This window comes from Balearica regulorum, chromosome 1 (assembly GCF_011004875.1).
Source record: "Balearica regulorum gibbericeps isolate bBalReg1 chromosome 1, bBalReg1.pri, whole genome shotgun sequence".
NCBI classification, from domain to species: domain Eukaryota; kingdom Metazoa; phylum Chordata; class Aves; order Gruiformes; family Gruidae; genus Balearica; species Balearica regulorum.
Window position 1 is genome coordinate 125,308,337 of NC_046184.1, and position 14,391 is coordinate 125,322,727.

The 14,391-nt window shown below is 34.2% G+C and overlaps 1 protein-coding gene across 1 annotated transcript in view; it reads left to right on the plus strand.

Annotated features, from left to right (window-relative positions):
- The window catches only part of CFAP47 (cilia and flagella associated protein 47), a 360,776-nt gene that overhangs the window by 47,343 nt on the left and 299,042 nt on the right, over positions 1 to 14,391 (plus strand). Inside the window, exons 23-26 of the mRNA XM_075774464.1 lie at positions 542 to 642; positions 1,884 to 2,043; positions 7,449 to 7,641; positions 9,015 to 9,224. Coding sequence (XP_075630579.1) covers positions 542 to 642; positions 1,884 to 2,043; positions 7,449 to 7,641; positions 9,015 to 9,224 — 664 coding nt within the window. The remainder of the gene's footprint in view (positions 1 to 541; positions 643 to 1,883; positions 2,044 to 7,448; positions 7,642 to 9,014; positions 9,225 to 14,391) is intronic.

Sequence of the window (14,391 nt, forward strand, 5' to 3'; positions counted from 1 at the left end):
GTGTGAAACAAACTTGCAGATTTTAATAAAAGGATACTGTATGCTTGCTATGTTCATTTCCAGTGTTTAATCTAATCAAGAAGCAAAATGAGACATTTGTTTTTCTAAATCCTCACTTTAAACTTCATCCTTTGTGATGGTTTCTTTGTTCTAGCTATATGAAATTAAGAGAAATACTGTTTTTTATAAAATCTTTCAAGTCTTTTATAATGATTACTGTCAGAAATGTAAATTCATTCATCTGTAATAGGAAGATCATGTGACTCTCTTTATAGCATCTTTATTTGAAGGAGAGATCCTATAAGTCTTGTAGATACAAAATTTAAATAATTTTAATGAGACTAAAGGGTCATAATAAGACAGAAAGTTAAATTACAGTAATTATGTGTATAGTATGGGAACAACAGAGAAAATATAGCTTTAAAACAAGGGGAGAAATATTTCTGTAAACATGCAAAACCAATGACTTTATGAAGGGATTTTGAGGAAATATTTGTCAAAATGATGCTGTATAAACATCTGAAATTATTTTTTCCAACAGTACTTAAATCACCATTGGAGTTCTCCTCAATGGAACTTAAATTTGCACAACATTTAAGTGGCATACATTTCAATATTGCTGATGAAAGTCTGAATTCTCAGGTATGTAATCACAAGTGTTGTTATACTTATTCTTGGCTATAGCTTTTAATTACTCAAAAAAGACTGGGAAAAGAATACAGATATAGAACTCAAAATTCAGTCATGTTCCAAACATATGGTTTAAATATTTGAAAGTTCCCCCATTGTAATTTTGTTCAGTTTTTGATTTTAAGTTTGTCTTTTGATCACTAGAATTTTTTCAAAAATTCAAAATTGGGCTTGTCCTGACTTTCTGATATATGAGAAAGCATGGGCACCATGATAAACTGTCCATGAATTCTGTAAAAAATGACTTCCGAAGATTTTCTGCCTCTGTCTATACTAGTAGACTCGACAGTGACAGTGCAGGAATGCAATTGATGTGCCGTGATGGTCCATACAGTTAAATTGCTCTCCCAGTATGTTGTATGGTACTGATCTGTGCCAACTGGCACTCTTCCTAAATATTCCTGGTCATGACTTAGGCCTTAATGGGAAAAAGGTACTAAATAGCATATTTGGCCACAGCCATTCTGTTTTGGAAAATAGACAATTTGACTATGTGAATACAAAACATACCATAACATAATTTATTGTTTCTAATTCCCAAAAGCTTTGTTTGGAAATTATAAAAAAATGATTTTTTGGCAATGATGAAAACACTTGAAACTGCTTTTCAAGTATCTTCAGAAAACAATGATAGTACATAGTCAAGGCCTTTTCCTAGCTATGGATATGTTCAGATTTGAAAAAGTAACTCTGAGATAAAGGAATGGATTGTTTTTCCCACCTTCGTCTTATTGAATTGAAAGAATGGGTTTTGAAAACCTATTCTGAACTTCTTGCTTTTTCAACATATCCACCTGTAAGTCTAGATGTCATGAGCCATGTGTTTAGTGCTTGGTGTGCTTCATTTGTATCAGGAAAAACTCCTCATTTCTGTTTGGCTAAGCACTCCCACTGTGACGCTGTGATCTATTTACCGCGCATAAATGAGATTTTTCCATTTTGGAAAGAAAGCATTGCTCTTTATGAATGTGGTGAGTGACTAGAAAGATCTTAGTCTGTGCTGATAGGCACGCTCATCTTCTCACCTTACAGATATAATAAACTGGGTTCTTCATTGCTTTCTAGTGCTTTCTTGCTTTCACTCTGATCTGACAGCAGAAAGAATGCTTAGGATAGGGCAACGTGAAAAGTATCATGGTGTTTGCTGCTTTCCCTCTTGAATCATGTCCTCCTTTCTCTGCAAATGTTTACAGAAGCTTGACCTGAAGAATATCTCAAGGCAGCAGTTGACATGGAAATTGAATTGTGATGATGCAGCTAAAAATACAGAAGATGGTATTTTTAAATTTAGTTTACGGGCTGGATTTCTTGATCCAGGACAAAAAGTCAGTATTGCTGTATTCTTCTGCCCTTGTAAGTAATTTTCTGAATTCTTCTACAAATAGTTTGGCCAATATATCATTTTCATACATTTGTTTAAATTACTTTTTATGATGTATCATAACTAGGGCTTGTTTTGATTAACTTCCAATTAATGTGTGTAAATAATGAACTAAAATGCCAAAAGAAAGTTTTGTTGTGGTTCTGAGAAAATAAGACATCTGCAGACCTAACACAAAGCATGGAATCACTTGATAACCTGATTTGAAAAATCTGGTTTGCACATATAAAGCATCAAGTTTTGCACGTATGAAGCGCCAAAGGCTGGGATAGCTGAGTCATTTTCAGTACTGCTCCTTCATGTGCAGTTAAGTTGACTGACTTAGATACGAAAGCTTTCCAAGAGTACTTGGAATGTGTGTGAACTTTTTTCTAAATGGCCATAATTTAGATAAGAAAGGAAATTTCCTGCCTCAATGAGATAGATACAAAATCACTTAGCTATGGTATTTTCTGAGTAGTCTGCTCAGGCAGGCTACTTATGACCCCACATCTTTGGAGTAAGAATATAGAGGGAAGAGGAATGGAAATGTAGAAAGTTGGAAAGTGAAAAACACACACTTGTAACGTTCTATTGTTCCTTGAGATGCAGTGTAAAAATACACATGTAGTTTACAGTAAATATTTCTTTTAAACATTTTTTCCTTCTTTTATGAATTTCTAATTTGCTTTCAATAAGGTATCATTTTTTTTTCTGCAGTATTTCAGATAATAAAGACTATAAAATAAATGTTATAACTTTGAGAAGGTATTCTAGTAGATATTTTTGCAGTATGCCTATGGTTAGAATAATTGTGGGTCATACTAACATAGTCACTTGTGAAGAACACATATAAACATTTCTGTCTGCTTTGAATTTGAGAAACATATTCCTCTAATAGGAGATATAATAGCTGCATTTTGCATTGATTAGGTTAACGTATGTAGCTTCAAAAAGAAAATTGCTCAGGACAATATTAGACTTGGAAGATAAAAAGAATAAATCCGTATTTTCAGATAGCTGGTGATTTTTAGAGCCCGAATGAGCACAAGGTCTCATTTTCTCCTTTTTCTAAGTACCACTCTAGCATTTAAGACAGAGGAAATAAAAAAAAATAAAAAAGGTAATACTGTTTTGTGCAGCAGCTGGAGAGGAATCGTGATAATAGGTGAAATGATATCCATATGATGGTTGTTCTCTTTAGGTGTTTACATCATGAGAATATATTAAAATTGCTTGCATGTTGCAAAGACTGTGAAGCAGAGAATAGCATGCAAATAAAAGCCAATAGATTGAATTACTGAATGAATTCTATGTGTAAAAGCAGATGTGCGTATACATAAAGATGACTGATAAGTAAATAATTGTCATTTGAAGTTATTTGTATTTTTGCTGTGTTCCCATATCTCTTATTTACAGAAAATAAATAACTGTGAAAATCAATTGCCCATAATTTGTTGCTCTAAGTATTTTCCCATGATTTGTAGCCTGCTTGTGCTATAACTTCACTGAATGTAATTACTCTTTCTTGTAAGAGAACATTAGATACATCAAAACCCACACAGACCTAGTTAATGAATATGGTGTGCTAATCACCTTCATGTGTTTTTACTGTAAAGTTGTAGTATGTGGGGGTGAACAAACCTTAAAATTAACTTTTAGTGTGCATTAATTTGTTTAAATATGCCACAATATTTATAATGATGAGAGTGCAAAATGCTATAGTAACCTATAGTGTTAAGTTAAATGCAAACTTTTAATATATAATGCATGGTAATATGATGCTACCTGTTAAGAAAAGTGTACTAAATTTAAAAGAGATTATCAAGAACTGAAGTTATATTAATATGATCTTCTATAGCATAATGCATTAACAGTATATGGAAAAATTTCACTATAACTTTTCGCATACCACAATAAGATATCTGAAGCATAGTATGTTATAAAAAAATCTGTCCTCTGGAATCCTGTGTGGAAAAATACTCACAGATGCACCAGTGAGTCAACAGGAGTTCAGCGCCCCTGGAAGACGTGATGATTAGGTAGTGGGCACAGATGACCATCATGACCTCCATCTTCTAGGTTGTTTTTTTTTTTTTTTTTTCCTCTAACAGTGAGATATTTAATATCTATACCCTTTAAAAGTTTCTGTGGAGAAATGATTAGTTTACTTTTGATATTTTTTCCCCCTCATTTTTTTTGTAGGGCTTGCCTATAAGTTTTAACTACCTGTAACTTTTCTGCTTTGAAGTCTGTATTTCAGTGTATGCAAATTCTTCATTGGCATGCATTTATGCTGAAGGTGTGTATATGCAATAAGGCATGAATTCTTGTCCAAGGCAACTAAACTACAAAAGTTTATTTGAGAGAGAAGTGTAGAAACTGAATAACAATCTAATTCAAACTTAAGAGGGTAAGCAGAGCCCCACCCACTATCAAAAGACCAAACCCCATGCTATTATACAGTTAAAATTTCTGAAGGGAGAAAAAAATAATCAAAAATTAGATTTATGCTGCTAGAGAGGAGCAAGGAATAAGGACATCCTTAAAGAGGTGGCCATTTAAACTAGTTTTAGCTGCTAATTTAAATGGCAACTGAAACCAGTAGAGTGGAAGGTGTGGCGACTTGAAATATATCTCCTCCAGAAGTGTGTGAGCAGTATCAGGAGAACTTGCATACGTATATAACTGGTTTACAGCAGGAATATAATCTGTTTATGTCTCTGTTAACAAGGAATCTGCATATAGTCCCAAGATAGCATGCTAGGGAGGTAGGCACTCTGAATTGGATGGGCTTTCTAGTGCAAATTAGACTGAAAATGAAGGAGCTAATGAATAAATACACATGTGTACTTTGAGAAGTTGTGTTCGTTTATTCAGAGTTTTTTCTAAGGTAAGGCAATGAATGCTTATTTCCCCTAATAAATATATCTAGAAAAGACAGAGGAGAAATTTCCTATATAGTTCTACAGATTTTTGTTAGCCCTTGGAAAATTTAGATTGGCAGATTTGTAAATACCATCAGATATCCCTAAGGAAAATTTTCACATCTGCTGGACTGCTTGTTGTTTGCCCTATAGAAATTAATGGTGGTATATCAGAATAGTAACAGCAGTACAAGCTTTGACAGTAGTCATGAAAGGTGTGATTAATAGAATAAATGCATGACTTCAGCTATTGGTTGAGGACATAATTCTCACTAAATTCAAAGTAGTTTATTTAACATGAAATATCCTGAAAATACTGGTCCTAGGCATTACAAACTAATGAACAACACTTAACGGAATAATTAACATTCTTTGTGTCTGTTTAGAATGAGGACAGTGTCGCAACATCCTGGTGTTTCTGACATAAGTAATAAATTATTGGCTTACATATTATGCAGAATTTTGATGTTAGTAAATGTGTGGAGCCACACAGAATGATCAGCAATGCAGAATAAGCACTGTCTGTTCTGCTTTCTGAGTCAGGGATTCTATGGCTAATGGATGTGATCATGTAGTTAATGGATTTTTTTAGAATTGTTATGTACAGTATCGATGAAAAGTTTGTATGAGGAAAGCTTACCACTATTCTGTCCTAACTTTTGAAGGTTTAACTTTGGAACTGTGGTTAATATGAATATTTTAAAATGTGAGTTAGTGAAAATTGCATATTCCTTGGTACTGACATATGCTCCTCTTCCTTCATGGCGTTCCATCCCCATGGCATTTATGGTTATGGCCTTCCATTTTCCTTTACCATATGTCATACATATGTATTAAGATAGGATACTGGAAATATGGCTTAGAGCACAGCTGTAGGACAGTAGACTAGCTCATATATGGGAGTAACTTCTGTAGAACCTCTTTTCTTACAAGCATGTAAAAAATAGCCTGTTTGGCTTTTCATACATCTCCATGACCTTTTCTGATGCTCTCTCACCTTTCCCTCATAAAAGGGCTAAGTGCCACAAGAAGGTGTGTTCTTGCTGTATCAAAACCTAGAAGTGCAAGCTGCTTAGCCTTCTCAGCAGCACTGTCTCCTAAAGTTTATTTCCATTTAACAGGCAATTAGGCAGATGTTGCAAGCACTGCAGCAAGTTCCCCTTTCATCTGGTTTTCACTTTGCCAGTTTCATGTTCACTGGTCTGAAATGAAGGGATCCGCAGGCCATGTTCTGGTGAGCTAACAAGGTTCCATGAAGCTCCTCTATTACCATCTCCATGAAAAACTTGGCTTTTATGAGGAGGGAATAAGACAAAATATTTTGAAGACACTAGGTTTTCTTCTTTGTGTGTGTACATAATGGCAGTTCTTTGTCAGGCTATGAAAATAATTATCTGAGCTAATCTCAGAAGAGCTTTTTGTGTGTATTTTGTTTGTAGTGATGCATATGTGCTCATACAGACACAAAAATTTCAAAATTATTTGTTTTGCTATCTCTATCCTTCTTAAATATTAAGTGAGGATGTTTCCATACTTACTAATCTAATGGCAGAGGGGAATCATAGGGAAAGGTGTTTTTCTCAAAAATTATAAGATTAAAGTTTTTGGGTTGTCTTACAAGATGTCATGCAAATTTGTTTCTAAATACAACAGATGTTCCTTATTTTGCCCTCAAAATTGTTTATTTTGCTAGCTCTTCAGCAGGTGGGAATAACTAAGAATTTTGTAAATGGCACTGTGTGATTTGGAACACCATTTTGATAGTGTAACGGCTGCAGAAGCATCACCTCGCTCTCTGTATCAGTGAAAGAAAATGTGCTTTTCCATCCTAGAGAAAACTATCTTGCAGCAGTTAGCAAGACGGCATGAGAAGGGGCAGAACACAAGGAAATGGAAGATGCTCTCAGGGAGGGGTAGAACCTGTCCCACTGGCTTGTGCGAGGCTGACTTGGCAACAGTCGTCTGTTAAAATGTAGTGATTGCCATCTTAAAAGGCACCAACTTTTTCTTGTCTTGGCAGTGAGATGCTTCTGATATTTATTCCTTTATAAAATTAGCATTCTCTGTGTTAGTGTAATTTATGATATGACTGTAATTCTTAAAATTCTGTGAAGCATTACATTGATGTTATATATACAAGAATATTAATACAGTAAATGAAGAACTCAAACTTTGAAATATTTCCAACAAATTAAACAAAATATGGATTTTTGGTTTGCTACAGGCAAGTGTTCTAAGCTTTCTTAATAAATAATTCTCTGATACATTTACTGTATGCTAAGGTACATTTTGAGTATGAAAGCAATACTGATGGATTTTAAAAACAAAACCAAAAAACCAACACCAAAAAACCAACACCAAAACCTCTTACTATAACTCTTTTAGTTGCATGTATTTATGGTAATATAATTTTATGGGTTTTTCTGTTGTTTGCTTTGTTTTATTATTATTTTTTTTAATATTTTTAACAGCTTGTCCTGGGACATACACATCTGAAATATCAGTGTGTCTAAACAATAATCCATCACATTACAAAATAACATTGTCTGGCACTGTGAAGTCACCAAAAATAAATTTTGATCCCCCCTTTTTAATGCTGATGCCAGTTCCTCTGGATGTGAAAACTGAAACAGCCATCAATATCATTCCACAAGATTATTTAAGGTAAAAAATCTCAAAATAAATTTATTACATAAATCCTGAATGATTTTTGATTTTGTTCTCTTCTGGAAAAGTGACTTAATTCTTGTTTGTGAAGGATAGCATTAATTTTCTGCTCTGCAGAGGAGTTTGCATATTTAAGAGAAAATTTGTGTAATTAATATTGCTGTACATTCAACAAGCTCACGATCTGTCCTAAAAACATTTCTGCTTCATGAAGTAACCGTCTTTTGATATATTCACTCTGTCAGATGCTTTTAAAAATACTTGAATAGCACAGAAATTAAGAAGAGTCCTACCAGATTTTTTGTTAACTTTAGCCAGATACTAAGCTCATAGTCTTATTTCTTTTTTTGCATTGTGATCAAATAAAATCTTTCTGTCTTATTTCCCCTACTGCACAGGTTATAAAGCACTGTTTGGTTTTTTTTCTTCCTAAGCAAGATTTTAGTACTAAAGAGGACAGCTCAAATGTTTGAATTATGTCACTTAATATAATAAATAATCCATATATTTTTCATTTTTCTGTGGATTACCCACTTTATCCTGTTATTTGAATTTATATGAGAGCATATTTCTAATCTTCATATTATGTAGCATAACCCAGCACCACACCTATTCCAATTTGATAGAAATCTTAATCTTTCCAAGCACTCTTGTGTACATGTGTGTCGAAATTGGTTTTTCTGGTCTCTAAGATACAACTTTTCTGTTTGTAATAGTAAAGAGCAGTAATATTAGTTCATTATGCTTATGTAGGTATCATTTCAATATCAGAAGAATTGGAGCAAAACTCTTTACGTTTCTGTAAATTAATGAAATTAACTTTTCCTTCAAATTATTACTGTCTTATCTTGTTTGAGTTGTTGTAATTTATCAAGTGATTTGTCTATTGTCAGTAACTCAGTGGTTGGAACTGAAAGGATTCCATTTGGGCCTGGACTGACTGGAATCTAAAATTACATAACCGGGGAAAATATCTGAAGTATCTTCATGAATTTCCCCTTAATATTTCTATTTTAAAACTTGTTTTACCTTGTTGTGCAATAATGGAGTTTAATCAATATTAATGAAAGTTTTAAGTTTAAGAAGTAGTATTTATGCCCTTTGTAGCACAGTAACAGAGAAACTGCTCTTCATTTGGATGTTGAACTACTCTGAGTCAGTATAAAATGTTCAGATACATATGTAGAAAACAAACTATCATCTAAGTGCTAAAGAAATTTTAATTATTGAGTTGCACGTGGTTTATACTTCAAAACAGAAGTTATTCTTCTGTATTTAACTATAAAAAGCAGTTTTGTAAATGTGTGAATCAACATTGACTGTTATGCTGTGAGCACAAAAACCATTACTATTTATTTTTTTTAACACAGGCAATCACAAATTCAAGTTGAACTTCCAGAGCTTGAACTTGAAGATGGTGACAGGATTCACCCTTTTTCTGTGCAGTTCCCGCAAGGACAAGAGATTGTTCTTTCATCAGATGGCACAAATAAGGAACTAATTTGTCATATCAGCTTCAGATCATCTAGGCCAGTGTCATTTTTAGGGAATATGTTCTTCATCGATGAAGAGGAAAACAGGTAATGTGTGTAATTCAAATTCATTTGGGGGCAGGGTCCAAACTGACAAAGTTGGATATAAGACACACAACTCATAATGGTTGGGTAAAGGCATACAAGAATCATTCTGAAAAAAATGAAAGTGAATTGTAAAAATGGATTTCTTTTTAAAACTGAATTACCATTTGAAAGCATAAAATTCAGCTTTAGTCTCCAAGGTAAGATTCATCTAAGTGGCCATCTTAAGGTCGTATATCTCATTCTGGTAATTCTTATGTCCACTTCAATCTTAGATTGCTTTGGAGGGACATGGTCTTGATTCAGCAAATCCCAATGTTTTCTATTACAAAATATTTTGCTTTTTGATAAATACCCTATTAAAATTTTACAATCCATTCCACACTGGACTTCAAGGTGGTCTGATTTTGGGTTCAGCCAAACTCTTTGAAATTTTATTCCATTGAACCTTTGTCTTATGATTCATTTTTAAAAACAGTGAAATGTTTGTGAGTGGTTTAGAGTCTGTCTCTTTTCTGGCTTTATTCTAATGGCATCTGTAAGAACTAGTGGTTCTTACCACCTATTTGCAAATATTTACAAAGTTGCAGTGGAGTGATCTTGCAAAGGATTACTCCATTTTCAGTCCTCTCAAAAGCTTCAGGTGTTCCTCTGGTACCCAAGAATTCAAGAAGAGACATCTTCAGAATAAAGGTAGGGAGACTTCTCAAGGGGAAATTACACTGGAAGTCAGAATTTCATTTTGCTAGGAACCAGCAGCAAACGTGCCCCAGTCTTATTTTAAAGAGATGTCCATCCCTGTCTCTGTATATGTCATTCTTCAGTCTTTTGCTCTCCATGTTGTCTGTCTTTTCCCCCCTGCTCTCTACTGCTACCTTTTTTTTTTTTACTGCTACTTTTTTTTTTTTTTTTGGTGAGTGTGTCAGCGTGTCACTTTAAACTTATCTTCTGTTATTATATCTTAACCCTTAATTTTTCCTTCTCTGGTTTTATGTTCTCTGGTTTTAAACTTTTTAGAGCAGGACAGTCTGAGTTTGTATACTCTGAGCTGAGGCATTTCCTTTTCTCTAGTTCTTCCTGCAATATCTGTAATATTGTTACTTGTTTAGCTTGTTAGGAATCTGGAGGTTACTGTCTATAAGACACAGGACTGGATACCAAAGCATGGAAAACTGTTGGTGTCTTCTTCCTTCCTCCATGTTGGGCTCTTCAGTGTTTTCTGCGCTGCCTTAGAGGGACTTTCTGAAAGCAGCATCAGCAGAAGTGGGCACTATCAAGAGAGAAGGGATAAGGGACAGATATGCTTTACGTTCTTATTTGTTTATTTGTATATTTCCTCAACTGCAGTCCTGTGCACTATGTCAGAAAGGATTTGAAGTTTTCACAAGTACTGAAATTATTTGGGAGTATAAGCTCTATCTTTGAAAAATACTTAGGAATTTATGTGGTCTAATTCCTGTTAGACCTAAATTCCTTTAGGACAGAACACCTAGAATTTGACAGCAATTTATATGCAGAGTTCATACTAAAATTCATCTGTTTAAAACACTGTTTAGTGATGAAGACATATGCAAACATGAAATTCATACATCTTTGATTTTTATAGTAGGCTGGTTTTTAAATAACTTTAATGGTCAAAAGCAATGCAGAAGGTCTCCCCTGCCCCTAGTAAATGGAGATCAAATCTGTTATTAAATGTTCTGTGCAAATGTAATTGTTCTCAGCATTTGTCCCTTTTGTTCATCTCTCCCCTTGGTGGGATGAATGAGAGTATGCATGAGGAGGAAAGATAGTTATAATTGAAAGCCATTCCTGCAGTTCACGTCTTCAGTAAAGCAACTATTTTAAGGGTTAAATATCTCTGCCCGACAACTTAGAATGGACTTTTTCCTAAGCATAAAACTAATTTTTATATTATTTTGATGAAAGGGTTATGGACCTGTCAGTTATTGCTGCTCACATTGGATTAGTATGTTATATTTTTCTGTATAGATTGTCAGCCAAGAATCTATTTCTTATTCATTTTATTTAATTCTAAGGTTTAATCATTGTGTGGGATGTGATTCATAAATGTGTGCTAAAGCTTGCAGTAATTATGAGAAAAGGATAATGTTTATGATGAGGTCTGAAATATAGCTGCTGAGCAGGCACAATATTTAGGTTTAATAACTGGTTTTATATGATGCACTAGCAGCTTCTCAAACCTTGTTATAGAGAAATAATCCTTTCTGCTGTGTAATAAACTTTTTTCTATATTTGCCATTAAAATGAAATAAAGGATACCATCTTCAATTTAGAGGCAAACTCAATGTGTTTTTGAAAACATGATACCAAATAAAAGTCATCACCTTAAAAGGCATCCCTGCTTGTGAAGGTGAAAAAAATCATGCTCAGGAATGCCAAATCATCTTAAAATTGCTGCTGTATTTTAAAACATAGTAGACAGGTATTTGCTAAAGGACAGAACTAATAACATTGGTTTGCCAATGCATATGTGATTTCCTGTCAGGGAGCTGCATGTGCGCGTGGGCTGTAGGAGCAGATGATATAAAATCTGAACACAACTGAATGAAATAGCACACCATCCAAAACAAAGGGATTCTCTGTGTGCTATTATTAAGTGTAGTAATATTATTCGTGTTGGCTTTTGGATGAAGTTATTTTTATCATAACCAGAAAGAACTTTTTCCTTCAATTGGAAGTCTAAGTGCATGCCCGATTCTCTAATCCTGACCATATAATTATTATTCTAATGAAGTCTATGATAATTTATCCAGACTTGGGTTTCATTACTATTGTTAATGTTACTGTATACTTTGATATTCCACTCTATAATAATCTGTAGCTGCAATTTCTTGTTCTCTACATATCTACCCTCATTCTTCCTGGCCTCCCTCCATGGGAGACCTATGCAATGTGTCCAAACGTCAAACCTGATTCAACTAGTTATCTAAGCATTTGAGCAGTTTGTTTCAGACTGTGTAACTAATGAATTTGAACTGCTTTGTTCATTTGAGTCTTTTAGGAAGACAAGATTTCGGGACCTTCTAGATCTTTAATAATAAAACAATGAAACCTATAACCTTTTATAACACCTATAAAAGCTAACTGGTCTTGAATAGGTTCCTGGTTTGTTTAACAGCCCGTGAAATCTCACAGTATTACTTGCTGAAGATGTATTAATTTGTTAGGTATTCTCTCTTTATCTTTCCATTTTTGACATAGTAACATGTATATTTAAATGGCTTGAACTAAAATTTTGAACTTCAACTCATATTCTGTGTTCTGGGATGGAATTAAAATAGGCGAGTTCAAAAGTTATTTTCATAAGTTAGTAAATTATTGTGTATTCAACTACTTGGAAGAGGAACCTTAACTTCTAAGCAAAAGTAATTCCAGCATATTTCAAAGCATGAGTATTGATGAGACAAATACTCTGTTTTGGTCATTTTTTACTTAGGCTCTGCAGTGGTTTGCTTTTCTAAATTCAGGTCTGAAACTTCAGTAGGAATGATTTGCATAGTCTGTATTAATTCCATCTAATTAATAATATGGGTTTTTTTGTTAAATCAGAGTGAAGATTGTGTAGAGGATAGATATTGTTGAATTTGGCTACTTTACAGAAAACATTTGAAAGATGATAGGCAATCATGTTTTATAGCAAAACCATGCCATATGTAGCTGTAAAAGACTGAGATAGATGCTTGTCATTTATGCAAGTAATTTACTGTGTGCACAGATCCCATTAAATGGATCATAAGAAAGTGCATTCATACTTATTTAATGACTACCTTAAATGAGAATTTGCAATTAATTTCTGATGTTATTTATCTCTGTTCTCCCTTTTTGCTCCTTTGACTCCAAAGCAGAATAAATGACATTTCCTTACATAGGGCTGATAAGAATACAGAAGTAAAAGATAACATAAAATCTAAGAATGTCTTGAGCAAGTATGTAACGAATGTGGAGAAATATTTAGCTATAACACTTATTCCTTCAACTTGAAAAACTAAACCAAAAAAAGCCTCTGTGAACATGGCATGTTTATGTATTTGTCATCTAATTGTTATTATACCTTTTAATTTCCTGATTAGATAAATAAGTTAGCAGGAGAGAAAGTGTTCTGCCATCCTGATTGAAATGACATTTGACTTATTCTTTCTAAAAAATAAATACTAAAAAACAGATACACGTTGTGTCATACAATCAAAGGAAATAGTGCTCTGGACAGCAAAATATCAAAAAAACATGTGCGATGGGTGGATAGATTGCTGTGATGGTTAATGACACAAATGTGCTGAGGTCCTTGCCTCCCATATTCTGCAGTTCTCCATTTTCTTTCCCTCTCCCACTGGGAAGCTGGGGAAACAGGCAATTTCTGAAGTTATTCACGTTGTTCATGGCTGTAACTTCAGGAAGAGAGTATGTCGGGGATCTTAGCCTCTAATAACAACATGATGCAACTGAGACACAATCACTAAAAGGTACTCAGTTATGAATTGGTTCCAGTTGTTTTGATAGTCCCTGAGATCTCAGTGTCTCATGGAGGGAAACAGTACATTCCCTTTTGCTGTTGCGAAACGTGCCTAAACCATGCAGCTCTTTACTTGGCACTGCTGGCAAATGTCAAATGCATGTATTCTGCTGGCATGTCTTAGAGAATATTAGCTGTCATTTTCTTTCAATAGCATTTACATTTGGAGAGATCAAGAAGCTAGAAAACATTGGAATTCTTGATACTTGCATGCTTCTTTGCTGCATTCATCTGACCTAATAATATATTGGTATTTTACTTCAGATAGTTGAGAGTGCTTTTGAAAACCAGGATGGTCCAAACCTATTAATCATTCCTGTTCTTTCTGCGCTTGTGGCTTTCTACTGTTTTGATGGTCTCCACTAGCTAAGTGTCCGTTATTCAGGAATTAAGAACTGACATCATTGCTGCTACTAGGAAAAACATGGCTACTTTCCCAATGATAAGTCTTGTGTATCATGTGAAACAATGTGTCTGTCACTATTTATTATTATATTTGATATCTGTGGAAACCTGAGCTCCTGCTACAAAGGATAAGGGCTCCTCAATGTTGGGGTGCTCATTTGTGAATAGAAATGGCAGAGGGTCATCTCATGACCCAGTGCATGGGTCATCTTTTCCTCTCCCTTCCAGTTC